General features: G+C 42.3%; 1 protein-coding gene across 1 annotated transcript in view; it reads left to right on the top strand.

The window, feature by feature from the left end:
- The window catches only part of MYO10 (myosin X), a 192869-nt gene that overhangs the window by 42032 nt on the left and 128077 nt on the right, over positions 1-22760 (top strand). The window contains exon 2 of the mRNA XM_044426266.1: positions 11536-11634. Within this exon, the coding sequence (XP_044282201.1) occupies positions 11536-11634 (99 nt within the window). The remainder of the gene's footprint in view (positions 1-11535; positions 11635-22760) is intronic.

The raw sequence follows: 22760 nt of genomic DNA, 5'->3' as shown, positions 1-22760 counted from the left end.
TTAAGAATAGCATATACAGAATCCAGAACTGGGTAAGGTAGTTATTCTAGAAGGATCCCCTACAGATTTTTCTCATGCCATAGGGTGAGGTGGTCCAAGGCAGCCCCCGAAGCCATGTTCTGCAGCCCTCTTGCTCCTCAGAGCACCCCCCCATTCCCCCCAAGTCCATATCCCAGCAATGGCAGGGGCATGATTGCAGCTGCCAGGACTAATTTTATTTAGGACTAATTTTCTTAGTCCTAAAATTATTTAAATTAAGCAGCTGCCCCTGATCCCTGTAGCAAGTGCATATTGAATGAAATAAATATATCATGAACACTTTAATTTACGATATGGAAAGGTGATTCATGGTGCAGCCCCTCCTCATGCGGCCCTTGAGGTAGAAAAGTTGGACTGCCCAGTCCTAGAAGGACTAGTTAATAGGATTAAATATGTATAAATTACAGTATAGTACAGTACCAGTCATCTGATGTTGTGGGATCAGGACTACAGGGAGGAACTAGTGGTAGCAGATCTAATCTGAGGCATAAAATTAAGAGTCCAATTTGGGTTCCATCCAATCTTAAGTGGTTTCAATAGGTCTACCCCAAGAGTGGTAGCTTTTGTTTATTAAATGGAAAGCCCTGATACTTTTTCTTGTGTCGCAAAGAGGGATCTGTACTGAGGTGGCAGTAATAACTGAACTTAAATGCAATTGATGAAAGGGCAGATTCTTAAGCGTAGTTTTTAAATCCCAAATTTGTTTCTATGCCAGCATTGAATGTGCATATATGTCTTAAAATAAAAAGTGGGAGGCTTTTGTATACCTGATTTAACAGAATTTTTAAAGCAGTTGATTCTCTGCATATGAATGCTTGACTGGTAGAAGGTAGGTTTAAAGGAAGAGTGCTAGAACATTTTGTGGTCAGTTTGTGCAGAAAACATCTACTTCTTGACTGAAATAGAGAGACCCAGATGTGGAAGCGGGCTAGATTAGGAGCATGGGCATAAACCAGATGTGCATCTGAACACATGTTTTGTATTTGCTGGACACATCCATTTTGTTGTAGGCACAACCATTTCCCCCGGGACAGTATCTCTTATAGCTTTCGTACTGGGGTTCCCCCTCCCAGTATTTTCCTTTATCTGTAGCTTTACCTCTGCAGGGCAGGCAAAATGTGTGAGGGTAATTTTTATGGGAAAAATGGTGAAGAAGAGAGAATCTAGCTCCCCATCACTGTTTCAGTCAACCCCCACCCCTTACCCCGAGGTACTTTGATTTGGGAAATCTGAGGAGTTTAACTTTTAAATTTCAGGAGGGGAGGAGGTGTGGCAACATTGCTGGGTAGTTCCTTTGGTTGATGAACTATTACGGTCAGTATGGTTTTTCATCATCTTGTCCCTCGATAGGAAATTACTTGTGGGCTGAATGGCTGGAGATAGCAGTCCTTGAAATAAACACAGGGCTTCTAGACAAAGGCTGCTAGACAAAAGCTCTTCCCCATTTCCGGTGAACAAGTCCAGCTAGGATATACTTATGATAGGGTTGTGCTACTACTCAAACATGAAGAAGCAAAACCCTTTTACTAGTGTGCATATTAAGTAGTGTGCATATTATTTTAACATGGTTTGGTTTGATTTTTTGTTTTAAAAAAAGGATATCTTTCCAGCATATACCACCTCTCTTGGATTGCCACATCCTATAATATAATTGGCTTAAAAACTAGAACCTACATTTAAAGCAGACCAAAATTATATAGTGTCAGTCCTGACAGGAGGGTTTCAGTGAAAGTTGCTCTACATTAATCCAACCCAGGTGCCATGTGCCTGCATAAAATACTATTGACATTAGCAGATACAGAGAAATACTTCAGATATTTCTTAGGGACTAGCATCAAATTAACAACTGCCAACCTTTCTTAGGGAATAGGTTGAGATGTTGCAATTTGAGCAACCAGGTTCCTGGATTTTCAAGGTAACCTGTTTGCTTTTTCGTGTAGTGAGCACAAAATGTTGGTATTTATTGATTAGTTGGCCCACCAACTAATTAGTTGGTCTGATGACTTTGCAGCCATAATACAGCCACTGTGTGACGCTCCCTAAAAGAGAGACACACAAAAGGAAGGAGTCTAAAAGTATCAAAGAAAGTTAGGGACATGCTCATAATGTTGCCATGTCCCCCTGTCCCTTGGATATTTAAGAAATGCCTGACATTTTAAGTTAGCCCAAAATAACTTAAGTGCAATAAATAAATATTTTTAAAAACCCATACATGTAACTGTTAACTTATATCTTTTGTGAATGTTAACATTTTTACTGCTTCATGCAACCATAGTGAAAATTGAAGTTTGTATTGCAAGGAGTAAACAGCATATGTAACATCTTACAGCTCCAAAATAGCTGTTTTCTTGAACTGTTGAACAAACATGGCCAATATTGTTTGCTCTGAGACAGCAACAAGGCTGTTGGTCTTTTTAAACCAGCAAAATTAAAGTTTGGACGAAAAAATAGCAGTCTGTTCTTTTTCAAAATCACTCTGCCCCATTGATTGCAAACATCAAATTGGCCAAGAGAACCTAGAGCTGACATTGCTGGTAAACTGAAATCGCTTCTTGTTATGGATGCGTTATTCACGTTTTCCTACCTGTGGAATTGTGCCACTTTTTCCTGTTTAAACATGAATAGGATTGTGCTGTGCCAGTGAAAGCCTGTTATGATGTGTTGATTATCTTCATCCTTAAAAAGACTCCATGGCCTGGTTTGCAAAACAGAAAACAGTCTGCGAATGCACACTTACTCTTCTGCCCTTTCCAGAGCAATTGTATTTCTCTCTTCCATCTTCTGGAATCAATCATGGATTTGATTTACATATGCACAGATATCAACCATGTTAGCACAAACCTTAGCACAAACAGTTTGCAAGCCCTATTTGAATCTTGGTTTCAGTCCTGGGTTCAGAAGGGAAACCATGTTTTTGGTCAGTTCAAGTATAATGGGAAAGCAATGCTGGAATAGGAAGGAAGGGGGAAAACTTTTCAGGGCATAGGGGAGCATGCTTGCTTGGGTTAACTCAGAGTTTGCAATCAGTGGTCAGCTACCAAGTGCATCATTGGCTACTAGGAACACAATAATAAAGTAGTAGTAGTAGTAGTAATAGTACTAGTAATAATTCATTTCTATATCTCCCATAGCCGAAGCTCTCCGGGTGGTTTACAGGATAGTATAAAAACAATAAAATACAATAGATTAAAACATAAGAATTGAAAATTAATTTAAAATAACATAGAAGAACATTAAAGGCAGTAAAAAAGACCTGGCCAAGAGTAAAAGAAAGGCACCTGGCTAATCATGTCAGGCCCCTGAATGGTCAGGGCGGCCTTTAAAGGCCTTTGCAGAGAGGGCTATCTTAACCTAGCACTGAAAAAATATGCTGTGGACCTAGCACGTCAGAAGCCTGGGGTTAAATCAAGATGCAGTATACCCTTTTTGTTAGTGTTTTTCTTGCTTTTACCTGCCAGTGTCAGAATCCCGGAATCTCAATTTGAGAAGAGGTCATAGGAAAGATCAATCGTTATGAGCCTCCGTGTCTTTATTGTCTATCCCAGGTTCCCACGGTTGACTCAGGATAATGCATTACCGGGCTATCAGAGATAAACTCTGCAAAGCTTCAATACCATTACAGGGCATTTATAGGTACACAGGTACAGGGCAATTGATGACAGAATGCAGAGATTACAATAAGATTCTGTATGTGACGTACAGAACAGATAAAGAAATGTCAGTCAATCACACTGTAACAATGAGATTACAGTATTTCTAATTGCCTGTACTGACACTTTAGTTGAGTAACTTGAACCCATCTCCAGGTCTGCTCAGACATGCAAATTCAAGCTACTAGAAACTATTCATGATAAGCTCAGACCCTTATCTTGACTCTAAACATTCTGCATGATCAGGGCACATGAAGCCCTCTGGGCTATCAAAAGTTTATTGTAAACTGAATTCCAACAATGACTATTTACAATGTATATCTGGACTAAATGGCCTGTCTGCTGTAGTCTACAGCTAAAGGTGAGAGAAAGGAGTGGGGGGGGGGGGGGGTGCACTAATTTTATCCAAATTTTCCCAACACCAGCCAACCTGTGCTGGTCCTGCGGTTTGCTGGCACTTTACTTTGTCCTTTTGCCAGAAGGAACTGTGATTTCGACAGTTTTGCCACTGGTTGTTTTACTCTCTTTAAAAACTTCTCTGATCAATTCCATAGTATTTGGTTTCAGCATGACCTCTGCTTCCATTTTTTGTATGGTAGGAAGATCCTCGGTTGGGATGAGGAATTATTGCGAAGATCTTTCCCCAGCCCCTGCACCGTTTCTCCTCCCTTCCCTGTTCCACTGGAGAATTGCTTTCCAATGAGGGTTTTGCCATGTGCTTAAAGCCTCTCTTTTTCTAAACCCCCTTCATTGTATAGCTGAAGAATTTTGCCCCACAGCACTTAATCCCTTCTCTTGTATTCTTTCTCCTCCAGGGACCTCAGAGATGCTTTATCTAAGAGCTTTGTTCCTCTGTATCATTGCTGGGAAATAGTTTGCCTGTGCACGGGTGTTTTTAAAGTGCAGCTCAACTTTATTGACAGTTAAAGTGTGCAGAAACCTTTCATTTGATATCTACATTCACAGCCATGGCTTGAGAAGTGGAGTGAAGCAGAGGAGGGAGGGCAAATGCCATCAATTAATGGAGTGGCTGCCCAGGACAGTGTAACAGACATTTAAGTATGAGAGGGGACCCTCGTGGAGGACAGAGAATGGCTCTGTGTGCAGGAGGGGGTTCTCCTGTTCATGCCAATCTGTTTATGATGTGTCAAGATTTCTGTGGTATGAATAAGTTCTCTAATATATATAACATGCCTTTTTCTTCTTCTGCAAGAAACTTGTGGTCCTTTTCTTTTCCGGAGCTCCTTGCAAATGCACCGAGCAACTCCTGTGCTGGGATGGGGGGGCTCCTGTTGGCCCCACAAAGGATGAGGGAATCCTGTTTAGCCCCACAAGTGAATTCGGTTCTGGAGATGCTTTGGGTGGAGGGCGACTCATTCCAGTAGCGGGTGCAACCAAAATAATAAACAGCTTTTAGCCTTAAATTCTTACTGGCAGTAACTAAGTGTTAGGAGAGGCATTCAGAAATGGGATTGGGAAGGAACATGTATAAGGTGGACTATTGCTGAACAGTTAGCTGTCAAAGAAAGGGGAGCATGGCCAAGGTAAGGGGATGTAGGTAGGGAAGGGGTGTACGGTTATCTTCAGCCATATTTGTCCCAGTAGACCTGAGGTTCCCTACCTTTATTTATTTTATTTATTCATTTTTCGATTTATATCCTGCCTTTTTCCTACAAAGGGCTCAAGGCAGCTTACATCATTCTCCTCCTCCATCTTATCCCCACAACAACCCTGTGAGGTAGGTTGACCTGAGAGTCTGTGACTGGCCCAGAGTCACCCAGTTGGCTCCATGGCTGAGCGGGGACTAGAACCCAGATTGTCTGAGTCCCAGTCCCATGCTCTTAACCACTACACCACACTGGCTCTCACATTACCTTTGCGTTCTGGGTCGTTGCAGTCTGTCTATTGGCAACTCTCTGTAGAGAATCCAAAGCTGAAGGACACAGGAGATGCATCACTTCAGTTGTGGAATCGGAGGAGAGTTGGAAGGGGCCTATAAGAGCATCGAGTCCAACCCCCTGCTCCTCATCCACACATGATCCCCCATACAGCTGCAGGCCTGTGCCTTTCTAGCTTAGCAAACCTGACTTGACATGCTGGCTCAATAGATAGCTATACAGGCAGGACAAAGGGCATTCCCCGACAGGAATTGTGCCCAGGGCTCAGGTTCAAGGCATGAGATGTGGTACAGAAAACCTTTGTTGGGTGCGACTTCTGCCTCATTACTGAGGCATCAAGCAGTATGAAGAATGTGTGATATGCCAGGTAAACAGTGCACTGGTGCAAGATACATCCATTATATTGTTATACAACTATATAGTAATACATTTCTGCTCTATTTTAATTTAAATGGATAGGCCCAGGTTAAATTAAAATTCAAGCAGAGGGCAAACTTGCCTTGAAACCCTATAAAATTTCTAGCCATTGTTAATCTTCACACACTAGGTTCCTGCTGTGCGTGCCACCTTAGGTTGCTAGATGTTGCCAGGTCAAATCATTACTATTCCATCTTCTGCAACGCTGGTCTTCCTTGCTAGATCATAGTAAAAGTTACTTAGCTAATGTGTGGGAAATGCTTTACTATTAAATAAGAAAGTGCTCTTTCCTGGCACATTGACACTCAAAAAGAGATAAATAAGAGAACAGCTCTCAGATAAAAAGGGAAGTCCTCTTGCCTGGTTGCATCAAAATGATGGGCGGTTTGCAAGATCATCAGTCTGGATTCAGCTGGCCGGGAGCAGTGACTTCCATCCAAAGAGGCAGCTCCTCTCACACAAGATTTGGGAGTCACTGGAGGCCTCACAATTGCTGAGCCGCCTTACAGAGAATCATCTGTCTCCCCTTTCCTATTTTCTGGACATGTGTAAATTCAGCAGGAGGGAGGTGAGGACTGACCTGTGCCATCTACTGTGCCTCTTTGTAATTGCTATACCCCATGGGAATCCCGAAATGCAGAGATTCCTTTTGGGTGGCAAATTCAGAAGAGTCTGATGATCACAAAGGGATGGGAACAGCTCTTAACCTCAGTGCAAGAGCCAGCTGCAGTCCAGGTGCTTGTGTTTATGCCTTCCCTGAGCTGTGTTGCACTTCAGATCCTGGCAACAAGTGGGATTGTGTTCTTTTTAAAGAGCCAGTTGGCAAAGAGAAGAGAAGCGGCTGCGTCTCCCAGGCAGCAGCAGCTGTCTCCTGATAGCTGAATTGGCCAGTCTTTGACAGGCAGCTGCAGGTGTCAGCCCGCTTTATCTCTTTCGTACGCACGCACACGCTAGTGTCTTTCCTTGTCAGCAGTGGATGCTGTTTGAGCATAAAGGGAGAGTGTTGAGTGTATGGAAACAAGAAGCCATGGGGCTTCTGCATGTGCATAAGAGTTTGCATCTGGCCTGATGGGACAGCGAGAAATGTGTAGGCAGCATAGATGCTTACTGGTGGCCCCTTTAGATCAACATGGTCATCTGTCGCAGCAGTGCTCTGTTTGTCATAGTTGTGATAAATACACGTGGACTCCTGAAGGAAAAATTGTGGGAAGGAAAGGGACCTATTCAGAAGAGGGATTTCTTCTTGCTCTGCCCTTCCTTTCAAAGACATTGATTTCCTTTGTATGATCATGGAAGGAAAAGATGCCACTGTGGCTTCTTTTCCCTACTGCACGGATACCAATTGCAAGACCTCTTATTTCCACAATTATAGGTTGCTGCATTTTCTGAACTCCATGAGTGTAGGACGTGGAGGTGGCTTCCAAACTGATCCAGAACCCTGGAACTAGCCATAGGTTTCAGGATTGTTTGGTAGCCAGTCACCTGCCTTCCTTACTAGGTTTGGACGGCACATCAGCCCTATACTTGGAAATGAAGTGGTGTGCAACCAGCATATGTGAGACAGGGAAAAAAGCTACCATTGCATTATTTCCTTCCACAATCATGTGAACCTGGCTTCTCTTTCTACCTCCCGCCATATATATCACATAAGTACACACAGAGATCCATCCCATGGCTGATGCATAACCACATTTCTAAGTGTGTTTTTGCTTTCTGCCTTGCACAGTCAACATACATATAGTTCTGCCATATTCTTCCACTGCTGTGGTTCATCCTTATCATGCTACCCCCTGCTACCTTCTGCCACCCCAGCAGGTGGGAGGTGGCAGTGCCACAACCCCTTGAAGGCCCACTGATTCCTCAAGACCTCAGAGGACATGGACTGATTCTACACCTAATGAGCTTCCAAGATGTAGCAATGCTTTTCCTATCCCTACAGCTCCCAGTGAACTACTGGGTAAGCAGATCCCATTCCTAGCATAGTAGTAAGCTGGATGTTTGGATGGTCCCAGGCCTGACAGCAGTGTTGTGGCTGAAGGACAAGTTATTTCCCACTCCCGTTAGCAGTGATGTTGGGGGAAGATTTTTTTCTGATCTCTCTCTCTTTCAAAAGCGTCTCTCTTACCCTGCAACCCCCTGTCCCCATCTAAATCCAGATTCACAATCTGTGGGTGGATGCTTGTAGATAATTTCTCTTGGTCTTCTGGGTAGTGAAGTGAACAGTTAGCTTTCTGGCTCATCTGAAGACCCTCTATAAATAAAGAAGCTCTCCTCTTCCAACAGTCTCCTACCCACGAGGAGCGGGAAAGGGTTGTGATGAAGGAGTGGGGCACAGCTGGAGTGCTTCTTCTCATTGTGTGTTTGCTGTATTCAGGTACATGATGCCTGAATAGATTTTATATAACTAGGAAGAAAGCATTGTGGCCTTTGTCGTGGACCAGAGGTGCACAAGACAATGGGTAGATTCCATCTTCTCCCAAGAAGACCAGCTTGGTCCTAGCTATTAAGAAGATGTTGCAGGATGCTTACTTCCTACCTCCCTACCAGGAAAAGAGTTCTGAACAGTCCAAGGGCTTGTTGGAGCTCCTAGTTACTTTCAGAGGACCAAGAGATGGCTGGGTAATTACGTAATTCCTACCTTAGTAAGAGGAAAGGAGATTAACTGACCCTGACTTAACGCAAGTGCTTGTTAAGGGCTCCCGTCTTCTCTCCTGACAGTGCCAAGTCCAGAGTGTGGTCTGAAAGCACATAAGGCACGCACTACGTTGACACTCAGTAGGTCTGGGACTGGCCTGAGCTTGGAGGGGAGACCACCTGGGAACCACATGCAGCCGCCCTGAGTTTCACAGTGGGAGAAGGGTGGGATATAATAAACAAGTCACCCTTTCCCCTTTATCAGAACTTTCCTCTTGTGTGTCTTGCCTTTTTTAGTTTATAAAGCTGATGCCTTATTTTTATTTGGCCCTGTGTCTTGTCTTCTTTGACGTGTAGCAGATGCCACTGCCACTAAATATTCGATGTTCATTCCTGTGAGCCACTTTGGGCAACCTAATTGTTTTAACCAAAACTATGAACTAAAAAAGCAACCGACAACTAAATGCATCAGCTTTTTCAAGAAAGAGCCATGAGCTTTTTGGGGCAGGAACAGATCAATGAAGGGTCCCAGATACTTGTAAATGGGCAACTGAGAATTTCCAAAGCTAGGAGAACGCCTGGTCTTGAGCAGTGCTGCAAATGAACTCCAGTGATCCCAGGTCAGCTCTGTCCGGAAGATGTGGAGAGCGGCAAGTGCTGAACTCCACCACATTGTTGACTGTTCTTCAGGCAGAGGGATGATAACAAAATCTACACCCAGCATTGTTCTTATTGGATACAAGTCACAACATGTGTAAGGTATACCCTGGGGCCAAGGGCAGTCATATCTCAAATGTGCTCGGAATAAAAAACAAAGCATAGTTTTCCATAACTGTGAAGATCAACTTTAAACAGAATGTTTTATAAATTAAGATTTCTGCTGCAACCATGAACTCTATAAACTGGCTTTCAACCTTCGAAAAAGCAGAGTTTCTCTTCCTATCCTAACCTGCCCTCCTCCCAGAAAGCAGAATAATTTACAATATTTATTGTATATTGGAGTGTATTCGTGCACCCAGTATACAAACAGCTAGGGTGGGAAAAACAATTACTTTAAACTTTTAAAAATCCAGTGTTTATTTAAATCAGATTTTAAATTAAATAGAATTTTATTTAAATAGCATTTTTTAAATAAAATGCTTTTTGAGAAAAAAATATCTAAAGATAGATTTCTATTTAAGATACATTACAATTCAAAAGTTATTCATCATGAAATGATTAGTTTGCAATTATGTAGCATGGGGCTGTATATTGAGGTTGAGGCCCCATTAGTGAGGGTGTTCAAAGATAGGCTAGACATGCATATGGTGGGCATGTCATGAGTGGAGCCAGCTGGAGCCAGGGGTCAGACTAGATGGCCCGGGATGCCCCTTCTGACTCGCTCTGTTTCTATGTTTCTATATTAATTCAGTATTTAAATTATTGGTAAATGAGTTCCATTAATCCATTCACAATGTCATGCTCTTCCAGAGGTTTCAATTATCGGGCAATTTTTCTATCTAGAATATACTTGTCTGCAGAGATCACATGCCTCTTCTTTACAGCAAAAATGTTATAAAATAAGCATGCAGAGTGGAGAAAAAGACCTTAATCCCATTGCTCCTTTGCAAATCTGTATACAGAGAATCAACCCCTTACCTCTTAACTGCTAACTTTCAAAAAATTCAATGAATAGAAGAAGATTGTTGGGAGTGGAATAGATCTACACAAGAAGCTAAGTGTGAGGTCAGAGGGGCAAGTGGTAACATGAAAGCGAAACCCTTAGAGTTGAATACTCCACTTGCTTCTGGATCTTTCTGTGTATAGCCAGAGGTTTACCATATTATTCTTTCCCTGGAGGAAAGAACCTATAATGGCAGCAAGCCATAAAAGTTTGGGAATATTTTAATGAATTTTCTCTACCTATGGGTAAGGCAGGCACGCATTCAAGTTAATAGAAAATGATGATTTAAATCTAAACTTACTGGCATGATTTAAATAAGTTGATTTAAATCAAATCCACCCTGCAAACAGCTTTGCACTGTGGCTCAGGAAAGGCATTCAGAGAAAGCATTACCATGGGGAAAGAGAGAAATGGCAGATCCTGCCGTTCTCAGACACAAAGAAAGAGTGAACCTGCCCCACAAAAATCAACAGCAACAGGCGGAAGGAACCAAGACGAAACCCCGCAATGCTTTGTAGTGAGCCATGATCTTTTAAGAGTTGCTCCTATTTTCTTTATTCGGTCCTGTTCCATTCTTACTGTTATTTCCTGAGCATCCCAGTCCTGTTTATGGACACATTTCTTTGCCGCCCAATAACCAATGTGTTTTGAGTTGTTCAAGAGTAAAGTAAGGAAGACTAATCCACCTTTGAGCACAGCAGTGAATGCTTGTCTTCCTCTTATTCTCTGGCCTGCCAGGGCAACCCCTTCCTTCACATTTTCTTAGGGAGTGGCAAACAAGAAGCTTAGTGTTCATCCTCACATGGAAAAATTAAAGATTTCTCTTTTTTATGCACCTCAGTGAAATAGGAGACTGTTTTTATAAAGGCTTGCCAGTTCTTAGAGTTTGGAGAAAGCCCATGCATTGTGTCATAAATTTGAATGTCACTTGTAATTCTGCAGAACAAACTTGCTGGCTCCATGACTCTGTGAATTGCATTCAGCTGTGCTTGCGGTTGTTCAGAGCCTTTTTCAGAAGAAAAAACCCTTCTAGGGGTCTTGTTAGGGTTGTAACTTGAGCAGAAGCAGCCCTGTATTCAGCCTGGAGGCGATCTCTTTATCAGTTCCTTTAGTCTCCCAGTGCAATCTGAATTATGTCTGCTGTATGCAGGAATAAGAGAAAGAAGGGTAATCATGATTACCATGCATTTGCGTATACTGACTAATACTGTGTGTGCCTGTCTTTTCATTGCAGGGGACACGGGTTTGGTTGCGAGAAAATGGGCAACACTATCCAAGTACTGTACTTTCCTGTGCAGAGGGAGTTGTGGTGTTCAGGACGGATTATGGACAGGTAAATATGGCACTTTTCAATTTTTTCGTTGTTGTCACGGCTCCACATCATGACAAATGAAGCCTTTTGGGTTTTCAGTCAGAAGGTCCACCTGGCGCTGTCCCTAGGGGAGCCAGTGCGGTGTGGTGGTGAGAGTGGTGGTTGGACTAAGACCCAGGAAATCTGGGTTCTGGTCCCCACTTGGCCATGAGTCCCATTGGGTGGCTTTGGTCCAGTTACCGCTTCTCAGCCTGACTTATTTCACAGGTCATTGTAAGGATAAGATGGAGAGGAGGAATGCCTTATAAGCCCCTTTGGATTCCTTGCAAGGCTTTGTGAGCCCAGTAGTATCATAGAAAAGCCTGCTTGGTATGTTCCTACTTCAAGCATCATTGGACCATTTATTTATTCATTTTGATTTTTAAATACTGCCCCTTTCCCATAGGCTCTGGGCAGTTTACAAGGAATTAAACCAACAACAATTAGAATTTAGGGTAAAACAAAGCATAAACTAGTCTGGGAAGGCCTGTCAGAAGAGGTATGTCTTTAATTCCCTCTTGAAGGTAGTGATCTGGGATATCTCCTGGTAGGCCTTTCCATAGTTTAGGGGCAACCACCAATTAAATCCTCTGAATAGTTGGCATTAATGTTACAGAAGGAAGCTTCAGAAGGTTATCCCCAAAGACCTTAGTGGATGAGGTGAAATATATGGGCAAAGGTGCTCCTGAAGGTATTTTGGACCTGAGCCATGAAGGGCTTTAAAGGTAATTACCAACACCTTGTGCTGCATCCAGAAATGGATGGGCAGCCAGTGCAGGAACGTCTGGTTGCCAGCCTTCGTACGAGTCGCAGTTTCTGGACTGGGCACAAGGCTACCAGTGCAGGCAAACGGCCTGCCCGTGGAGGAGACTTTCTGATCCATCTCTGTGATGGATCCAACCCTGGGATTCTTTCCTGACTGAAAAGCCTGGGAATGGGTTGCTCTGAACGCAGGTCTATTCTTGCAGCTCTGCAAGTACTTCATTTTGGGGTGTATGGATTAGTTTTAAACCAGAACAGAATGTGCATTTATTTGAACATACACAGAAACCCTGGAGTAAGGACCTCTGTTACCCAACAGAAGCACATCCTCCTTGTAATTTCAAGCTTCAGTTTTCTAGTATACTTGCTTAAGGGTGGAATATAAGAAATTTCCAACCCTGTGTTTATCCAGTAACACCAGTGTGAGAGTTCAGTAGCATGTCAGTACAACATGTAGTTCGGTCCCTTGTTTTGACTGCATTCCACAGTTACATTAGTCAAGAACTTAGTCACAGTTATATTAGTCAAGCACCATTCACCCTGTGGACTGGCTTTTTCTCATAGACCTTCTCCAGAGTCTTCACCCATGTGGGCACACAGCAATAACTCCATAAACCCCTCATGTTTTACTGCCTGGGACTGCATATATTTGTTTAGCTGGTTAAGTGCAGTATTCAGTTGAAGGGAGAACAAGACAAAGGTTAGATATAATGCAGGCCATTTTATTCATCCTACACTCAGGCTTTTCCCTGCATTTCTTGGATTTTTGCAACTCTTCTTCAGAGAGGCAGAACATGTCTATATCCCAGATACTGACTTCATCTGTCTCTTTTCTCAGTTCCTTAGCACAATTGGGTTTGCTGCTAAAGGGGCTTTTGAGTGGCTGAGGAATACTTGGGAATTGTCATGTACAGAGATGCAGTGTGCACAATGTTTATGTTGAGATAAATTCACCTTGGAAAGTAACTGTAAATTTTGCTTCTAGTTCCTTTGTTATTTATATGACCCCAACGGTGCATTTGTAAAAGGCATCATTAGCAACAACAGAAAAATGGGCATCTGTCCCTAAGGAGCTTCCAACTTAAATTCTGACTGGGATGCAGAATGATGAGTCAATGGGAGGAGAAGGAAGGGGAAAGCATCTGTAACAGAGACTGGAAAAACCAAGGGTAACGGAGAATGGTTGTGAGCAAATACAGTCGTATGTCCTTGCCTTCAGAGGCTCTGATCCAAGACTGAGAGAACAATCCTACCGTCCGTGGTCAAGTTTTCCAAGGACCAGAGCATGGCTCAGAAAACACCTTCCAAGGGCGGAGATCAGCCTCCTTCCTTGGAAGGGTGAAGCAGAGATCTGACCATCGATCCATCCCCCTTGCAGCTGGCATGAAGAGGACTATACTGGCTGCTTCTCCGAGACTGAAAAAACAAACTTGCAAGTCAGGGGGAAGGAGGTGTCCTGACAGGGGGAGGGGGGGACCAGCAGGGGGCAGACTCCCTTCCCCAGTATCCTTCCCTCTTCTTCCTCCAAAGCATCATTGCTGGACAGGCTGAAGGGTGAAAATATTACTTCAGCCTGTTGATGGGTTATTTTAGGGTGGTTTTCTTCAAACAAACCTGTCCACCAGGGTTTGGCCAACACAACAAGCCATGCCTGGGTGGGCAATTAGGTTGACTGCACCTGGCACTCACTGCCGATTTAAACAAGTCATTGTGAATTGTTTAAGATTTTCTTGTTTGATCACGCAGAACCAACCCATCTGAGCACTCGGTCTGGCCACAGTGTTTGCTTAGGCTGATTGAGGAATCATAGCTCTGATTGCATGAGTAATTGCAATTAGATAGGCATGGAAAAAGTTTGTACTCTCATATAGCTTTAAGTCTCAGGTTTTAAGAACAGCAGGCCAGCAAGAGCAAATTTGAAGGTGTTTAGAAAGGTTTTCATTGAGAAGCCAGCAAAGGTGTGCTGGGACGGAAAGGCTGGCAAGCTGCAATTACTCTATCACGGGGGGGGGGGGGATCCTGAGTGCAGTTTGAGGTTTTGTTTGTTTCCTTTTACTTACACTTTGGGGGTGGGGGCGTGTGGAGAAGATCGAATTCATCGTTCACAGTATTTCCTTTTTTGGCCAAGAATTGCAAGGAAGATTATGACAAAGATTAGACCTAACAAGGGTAGAAAACTTGCTCCACTCTTGTAAGCTTATCCCTTTTGGGATATAATTAATAATATAATGTAAAAGCTGGCCGGTCCATCTGTTCTACTATTAGAAATAACAAATTTGAATAGTCTGTCCTTTATAATCCAGTAAGAAATGATTGCAGATGCACTGAACTTTTGTGGTGCTTGATACTCGAGTTGCTGTATGTACTGCAAAGGGGCAGAACACCTTGCTGAATGAGCTTTTATTTATTTATTTAAACCATTTTTATGTAGCCATGCAGTTGTCTGGCTGCTTTCCCTGAAAAAGTAATGTCTGAAAACAAAGCTCCCCTTTTTAGGCTCACGCATTGTAAGATGGAGGGTATGATGAGCTGTGAGCAAGAAGAAGAAAAAATAGCCTCATGTTGATAATGGAGTTAGCAGTTTCCTCAGTTGTTAACACATTCCTGTGTATTTTCGCTTAGAACTAGGTGCTCCCAAGTAAGTGGGTTTAGGATTTGAGCCTAAGCTCACCTACGATGATATGGCCAAAGAGGTATCCAAAGGACTTATCCCAGAGCCTGTAACACACAAAAGTATGCGGTACCCTTCCAGCAGCGATGTCAAGCCATGGCAGAAAGGCAGGGCAGTTAAAGGGTGTTGATGAAGCAAACCTTGTCCTTGAGAAGGTCACTAAACCTGACCCTAAATTGTGGAGTGGACTAGGGGTGGAGAGGAAACAAATTAACGAAGCGCACAACACTTTTCAGTGTAGCCCCTGTCAATTCCATGGCCCAGCCTGGACCTCATTAGAATCCAGGGTTTGTTTTAGGGTTACTTCTCTGGCTGGTTAGGAGAGAGAGCAGCCAGTAGCTCAAAGCTGAACAATTGCAGCAACCCAGGACTGGCACATTCTGCGATTGTTTAGCTAGGTACAACAGGAGTGTTCATGCAGTCTGCACTAGCATTTGCAACAATCCAGGTTTTAAACAAACCTTGGGTTGTTGTTGCACACAAACTGGTTCGTTTTCTTTATGATTCTATAGCATGTCTTTTGGCTGCCTCTCATAAACTGATGCTATAAAGAGCAGAGGAGCTGTTTTTGTTGCAGACTTTCTAAAAAGTAAAATGTTCAATTGCAAACCCTCTGTGCTCCTGAATATCTTTCTGCCATTTGTTCCTTGCGAATGTTGAAAACTTCACTTCAATTGATAATGGAACAGCTGTTCCTTTGGCCAAGAAAAGAACCATATCAGTGTTTTGATACCAACTTATCTCCTTTTCAACACTTCAGTGCATGCAGTTTTCAGTCTGTCACCAAGTCTAGCTGTCTTGAAATCACTGCTTTTGGCATGGGGTTGGATGGTGACTTGGCAAAGTATTCTGGTCTAGTCTTGTAAATGACAACTGTGTTAACATGAACTGATAGGGTACCATTAAAATAAGTGTATGTAGGTGTTCAGACTGTTAGTTGAATCGTGACAGTGTAGCTTTCCAGTTAGCTGGAGTACAACTTCTTCATGGCAAAGGTTTTCTCCAAAGTGTTTTGGAAACAGGACTCTCAGAATCTACACAGAGAAGAGTATTGAGACTATAAGTCAATATGGCATTCTGGAGACTTCCATAATACAGTTGGGTTTTCTAGCTACTATAAAGTAAATAAAAACAGGGATAATTGTATGAAAGTGCAAATAGATCCGACAGTGACACGGAAGTCAAGGATTTCTCTTCCTCACAACTATACAAAGGAATGTGTTGCTGTTCTTGTCTGAAATCTACCTGGTACACAAGTTTTCTTGTGAGGAGTGTTTATGAGATGCTATTTTTCATACAGTAATACCTGTTCTTTTGGAGGGTTGTCAGTAACATGCAGTTCATGAAGAAACATAAGGTATTTGTAGTAACAGAGAAGCATACATTTTTGGATTACTATTTGCTGACCTACCTGTTGTCCTGCAGCATCAGACAAAAGTAGTTCTTGTCTAACTGTCCAAACAACATTTTAGTCTATACTGCAAAATATCAATTTTGGAAAAAGATACTGTGTTGTTATTAAAGGCTATGCATGCATTGGGTTTTGTAATAAGTGTGGTTTGCTTTTGAAGCACTGTCCCATGAAGAATGTTTAGTACCCATTCTTAAAATTATTCATTTACAGTGTAATTCTTTATATGGCTACCAAATCACATTGAAATCAGGAAGGCATACTTCCAGGTGATTGGGTATAAAATTGCAAATAAAACAGTGGATCTTATTAGAGGCATATGTTTTGTGTAATATTTCCAATTTTGTTAGGTGTGCTGAAAATCCGTGGTTTTCAAATGGTGTTCCATGGAATTCTGGGGATCCTAGGAAAATTCTAGTATCCTCCAAAGGTTGGAGGATATATGGATACCTCAGAACCTTTACCTTCATCATGTCCCCAGTCTTTTGGTGGCTTTCTGTTATTTCCACTTGGATATTTTCTTGTAATTTTAAGTGCAGTGACCTGAGCTACACCTAATCATAAACCCATGGTTTATTGCAGTATTCAAGTTTTGTCTATTAGACAATTGAATAAATTATGTGTTGTTTTCTCAATCTGTAGGTTATTTCTTGCCTTTGTCCTTCTCTCACTCTCTCGCTATATCTTAAATGCCTTTGCAGAACTGCAGTAATGTCAGCTAGAATGACTACAGTTTTGTCTGCTGTCTTTGTCACCTGTTAAAACATACCATGAACAACCTGTGCTTCTGGGTGCTTTTTCTGGGCTTTTGGCGGTTACCAATAATGATTTATTGTTGTACCTGGATTTACACTTCTTGACTATCCAGAATTGAACAAAATATGACAAATCAGTGGTTTTCAACCTTTTCACAGATGGGGACCAGCAAAAACATGAAAGCTTCCTTGGGGACAGCTGAGGCAGAAACAAAAAGCACCAACACATAATACAATATTCTGTGTATTAGTGTCCAAAAGCAATTTTTAAAAAGAGAGAAAATTCTCTAATAAAACAACCTGAAACCAAGCAACAAAAAATGCCAACAAAAGAACAAAATTCGGAAACCAGTGCGGCGTGGCTCCCAGCCAGCTCCCACCAGCCATCTCTCCCCTCTGTGGCCCCTCCAGCAGCACCAGCATGCCCCCCCCCCGCCACAAGCGCAATGCCAACTGAGAAAGAGGTGGTGGAGCACATCCAGTCCCTCCACTGGCATGCAGCGAGCAGGTTGTGGTTCCCCCACAGACTGGCAGGAAATCTCCGGTGGACCAGCAGGTGAAAACCACTGACGAATACACTGGAGTAGCAGTATGTGTGAACCGGCAATGTCCAGGGCTGAACTTCTTATCCTTCCTCCCAGGTCCTTCTCTAGTTTCACGTACTGGCTGGGGTCACACAACACAGCAAGCGGCCCTGTGTGGTTATCATGGTTCAACATCTACTGGACAGACAGTCAAGTGCTTTCTGTGTTGTCATGGTTACCATCCTCCCTGCTCAGTCCTCCTGCTGTTGCCATGTATCCCATCAGCCACTGTGCCTGAAATTCACTTTCAAGGTGCATCACTCCCTGCCTATGTTGCCTGCCTCTTCCTAGTGGTTGCTGCGGATGCTGCTCTTTCCAGGTGCCTCTGTGGTATTTGCATATCAGGACCACGGAAGCCATGATCCTGGGTTTAGACAACATGGCAAGTCATGGCGGTACAGGGAAATCATAGAACGAAGTATGATCTCTTATTGCTGTTTCTAAAGACCAAACTTTCCACAGTGAAATACCATGACTCGGTTCAGACAACATAACAGCCCGACCATGGTAAAAAAGAAAAGAAAATAGCTTATCATCTTGTCTGAACGCAGCTGCTCTGTATCTGTTGATATCACCACTCAATCTCTTGAATAAGCACGAAGTCTTGAATTTATCTTGCTTCGTCAATCTATTTTGCACTCCATATTCAGTCAGCTGTTAAGCCACATAACTTTACAACATATAAATATCACCCTTCCTCTCCATTCGCACAATGCAGATCTGGTTCCCTCCATATACTCTTCGTGTCTTGACTGCAGTACACTGAGATATCGTCATTTTTGTGGCAGAAGTGCTAGTATCCTTAGCAGATGGCTCAGGCAGGAAGATGTGAAGACAACAGTTGTAAAGGCCATCTGTCAAATCAACAATAACTTACCTAATGAAGTGAAATAATTGTCAGCAAAATCCTACATGTTTACACTGAAGTAAATGCTTTCTTACGCCATCATGTTCACTGGAGTTTACTCCCAGGAAGGTGAGCATAAGATTGCAGCTTAGCGGTACCTAAAAGCTAATGTTGTCTTCAGCAGTTTTCTTACATGCTGTAGGTATCAGCTGTGCTCTTTCGTGAGGGCATTTTATTTCAGTCCTTTGTTTTGCCCAGCTCAGCCTTGGAGAGTTATTTCTCAAAATGTTTTTGAGCAGCTTTGCATTTCCTACTAAGTTTATGATTCAGAACCCCCTTTGAGTGTAGCTGCTTCTGCATTCTCTTAATAGTTTCTTCCAGAGACAGTTTGGCACTTTGGGCAACACTGGGCACTTATGCCAGACACAAAGATTATCTTTCAAAAACTCTTGCTTCCATTTCAGTTCAGTGCTGAGGATGCAACAGCATTCCACAAATTCCAACTTACCATTCACATATTGGATGTGGAATACAAATGACAAATTTGGAAGAAAAACTTTGCATCAGTGTATTATAATATAATGACTGGCAGGTGTCAAGTAAACAATCTAAAAGTCCAAAGAGTATTGAATGTCTCAAATATGGCCACGTAAATAAATAATACAAAGCAGTATTTGAATGTTTAAATATCAAATATTGAAATAACATACAATGTTATGTTCAGATATCAATGAAAAAGATTTAGCAACTGCTGAAACATTTAGATAATACCTGGTCAAACTTTGGGATAAAATCCTGAAGAGAACTTTGGGAAGAAAATAGAAACATAGAACCCTGACTCCAGCCGGCTCCTCTCATGACATGCCTACCATGTACATGTCCAGCCTATCCTTGAACTCCCTCACAAGTGGGGCTTCAACCACCTCCTATGGAAGCCCATTCCATACCCTAGGGGTCCTAACCATCAGGAAGTACTTCCTGGCATCCAAATTGAACCTTGGTTCCTTGAGCTTGGCTCCGTTGGAGCACGTCCTTCCCACCTCCACAGGGAAAAACAGTTCTTGACCCACCTCTGCATGACACCCCCTCACATACATATATGTCGCCAACAGATCCCCTTGGAGTCTCCTCCAGGCTGAAAAGATCCAGTTCCCTCAATCTCACCTCATACGGCTTTCCCTGCCATCCAGCCACCATCCTTGTGGCCCTATCCCACACGGATTCCAACCTTGCTGTATCTTTCCTGTAATGTGGAGTCTGTTATACTTTCTTATCAAGAAGATTAGGTTTTTAAAGATTACCATTAGTAATATAATACTTCCTTCACACTTGAAGTCTTTGCCACCTTATGATAGTCGTGTGCCCAATTTGAAGGACAGTCCAGCTTCCTTGATTTCATATTCTGCTCTCCAGTTCAGTTTGGAGGTGGACTGTAGAGGCAAGAAGATCTAATGCAAATCAAGGTGGAACAGCCCCAACTTACTCAGCCCCTTGGTCTGATCCTGCATGGGTCATCTCATGTTTTTATGACTCTTACTGAGTTAACTTCCTAAAAATGATGAATTAATATGGCCATTGTTAGGTGATCACAAGAACTGTTTATAGAATATAAGCATATGTGCGTATATCCACCCATAATCTTTCCTAGAAAGTCAAAGGAAAATGTTTTGTCAAATGGCAGCTCAACCCTTATCAAAATTGGTTAGCCCTGTTGAAAAGGGTATATATTATCCAGAAAAAGGTATGTATTATCCTGACATACCATATACACAATCAGTATTTCTTTGTCTCCCCCCTACACACACACACACACACACACACACACACACACACAGAGAGAGAGAGAGAGAGAGAGAGAGAGAGAGAGAGAGAGAGAGAGAGATCTGTTCTTGGCATCCTATGTTTATTTCTATGAGTGATGTCAAAGATAGTTTGTCTTTTAAAGGGATTTAAAGCAAACAAAACCCAGCCGCATCATAAAATAGAATTTCTGTTGCACAGTTTCTAACCCTTACCTTTTCCCTCCTTCAGCAGGGGAAAACACCCTTTCCTCTAAGACCTGAAACAAACAAAACAAGAACAGGAACAACAAGAACAACAATAATAAGTGGTATGGTAGAATTAGCAACAGTTTGGTTGGGGGTCTAGTTGATGACCACAAACTGATTAGCATCTGTAACATCAAACTACAGATTGCCTAATTATGTATTCTAGTGGACAAAGAGGTTGGGGGGGGCACTTTTAAATCCAAACACTCTAAATGGAAGCAGCTGAGATGTAAAATCTTAAAAATGCAGAGTGTGTGCCTTTCCCCCCAAAACCACAGATGGTAAGTATCACTAGTAAAGACCTTGTCATTCAAAAAACCTTCCTTGAATTTACTTAACAAAGAAGTCATTCAGGACTCCAGAAAACAGAACACAGTCCAGTATCCTCTGCTTTAAATAACAGGCACCTGTAGATTTTTTTTAGCATTCTTCCTTTTTTTAAGGAGAGCCTCTCCCTGTGAGAATTTAACTTAAAATGCTTCTGCACAGCCATAATGACATGCTTAGCTTGAAATATTATCACCCCTAACATTGTAGGGACCATAGAGAGCTATATTTTCTGTCTTTCCTTTTCATTTGAGTTTTTTTTTTCAGGGTGGGGAGGGGGGAGAAAGAAAAGGAAGGGGAAACCTGAAGTGTATATTTGGAGAGAGTCTGAACAAGATGATCCGCCAAAGGCAAATTCTGTAAGGCCTGCAATGCTGCTGGGGGAATACAGGGAATTGCAGAACTTTTATCTGTCTAAACAAGCATATGATTGCACCACAGGGCACATGGCAGTAACAGGAGGCCAAAAACCGTGACTTTAAGGATGGATCTAGAACTTCGTGGAAGCACCTTTGAAGAAAGAGAATTTGATAATACTTTGAGGTCCACCTATCTTTTTGCTTTTCTGGCCAGAGCAAATCCTGTAACCTGCCTCCTCATCCCAGCTTGTTAACCCAGGAAGAAGAGTAGAGTAAACAGCAGCTATTTAGGAAGGGAGCAGAGATTCTCAGGATCTAACTCATCAATGGCACGTCTGCTCAACATGACCCTTTAATCATTGGTTAGTTGCTGCCTGAGCCCTGAAGTTATTGCAAGATGAGCTTGTTTTTTTAATCAACCGACTCAGTACTCTACACCAAATGTATTGAAACTGTGAACATAATGAGATTGTAAGATTTTTACTTTATTTTATAGCTATCTTACAGATCGTTGCTGCCAAGCATCCATTTAGGATGGGTTATCCTAATTGTCTGATTTCAACTGAGCACTCACCAATTTCAACTCACTGCCTCAAACATTCTATCTTCATCACCACAAGAAACTGCATCCAAAGCAGCTTACAATAAAACAATAACATTAAAAAAATCCCAAGCCAATAATATATAGTCAGTTACACATTTTCTGGCTAAAAACAGGTAACTGCTTTTCTAACAAGTCATTTTATAGAGGTAGCAGTGATCGCAGCCCAATATCAGCAATTACAGGTTTTTAGAAAGATCCAGGTTTAAATCCTACTTGGTTGCAAAGCTCACAGGATGACCTTGGGTAACTCTTTTGTGGTAAAATGAGATGGGGGCATGTAGAACCATGAACAGGGCATCCAGCACTTCTCGGAAGGGGTGCAAGGCAGTGGTGTCATTTGATGTTCAGCTCGGTGAGAGTCTTTATGAAAATATTGAGGCTGAGAACTGAGATCAAATGTAAGAAGATGCTAGAAGGGTTTGGATATGTGTGTGTGGGTGTTCAGGCTCATTCTTTCTTAAATAGATTGGTTTATCTTCTGTTTAAAAGTGAAAAACACCTTCAGGCAGGTTATAAAAATTCAGTACATTTTTCTTCAGACGTCTGCCTAGCACCATGGAGAAAGAGAGCAAAGAGCAGATGTGAACTAAGCCTTTCTCGGAGAATCATACTCGCGTAACAATGGCCCAGAGCATATGTTCTCTGCATATGGAGGCTGACCACCTTTTTGTACCTTGCAGGGTTTGTATAGTGTTTCAGAATAGCTTTAAAAAGGCCTGTTCCTCATTTCCCAACTTGTG

This window comes from Varanus komodoensis, unplaced genomic scaffold (genome assembly GCF_004798865.1).
Source record: "Varanus komodoensis strain SLA01 unplaced genomic scaffold, ASM479886v1 scaffold17, whole genome shotgun sequence".
Taxonomy (NCBI): domain Eukaryota; kingdom Metazoa; phylum Chordata; class Lepidosauria; order Squamata; family Varanidae; genus Varanus; species Varanus komodoensis.
This window is presented reverse-complemented; position numbering and strand designations above follow the sequence as displayed.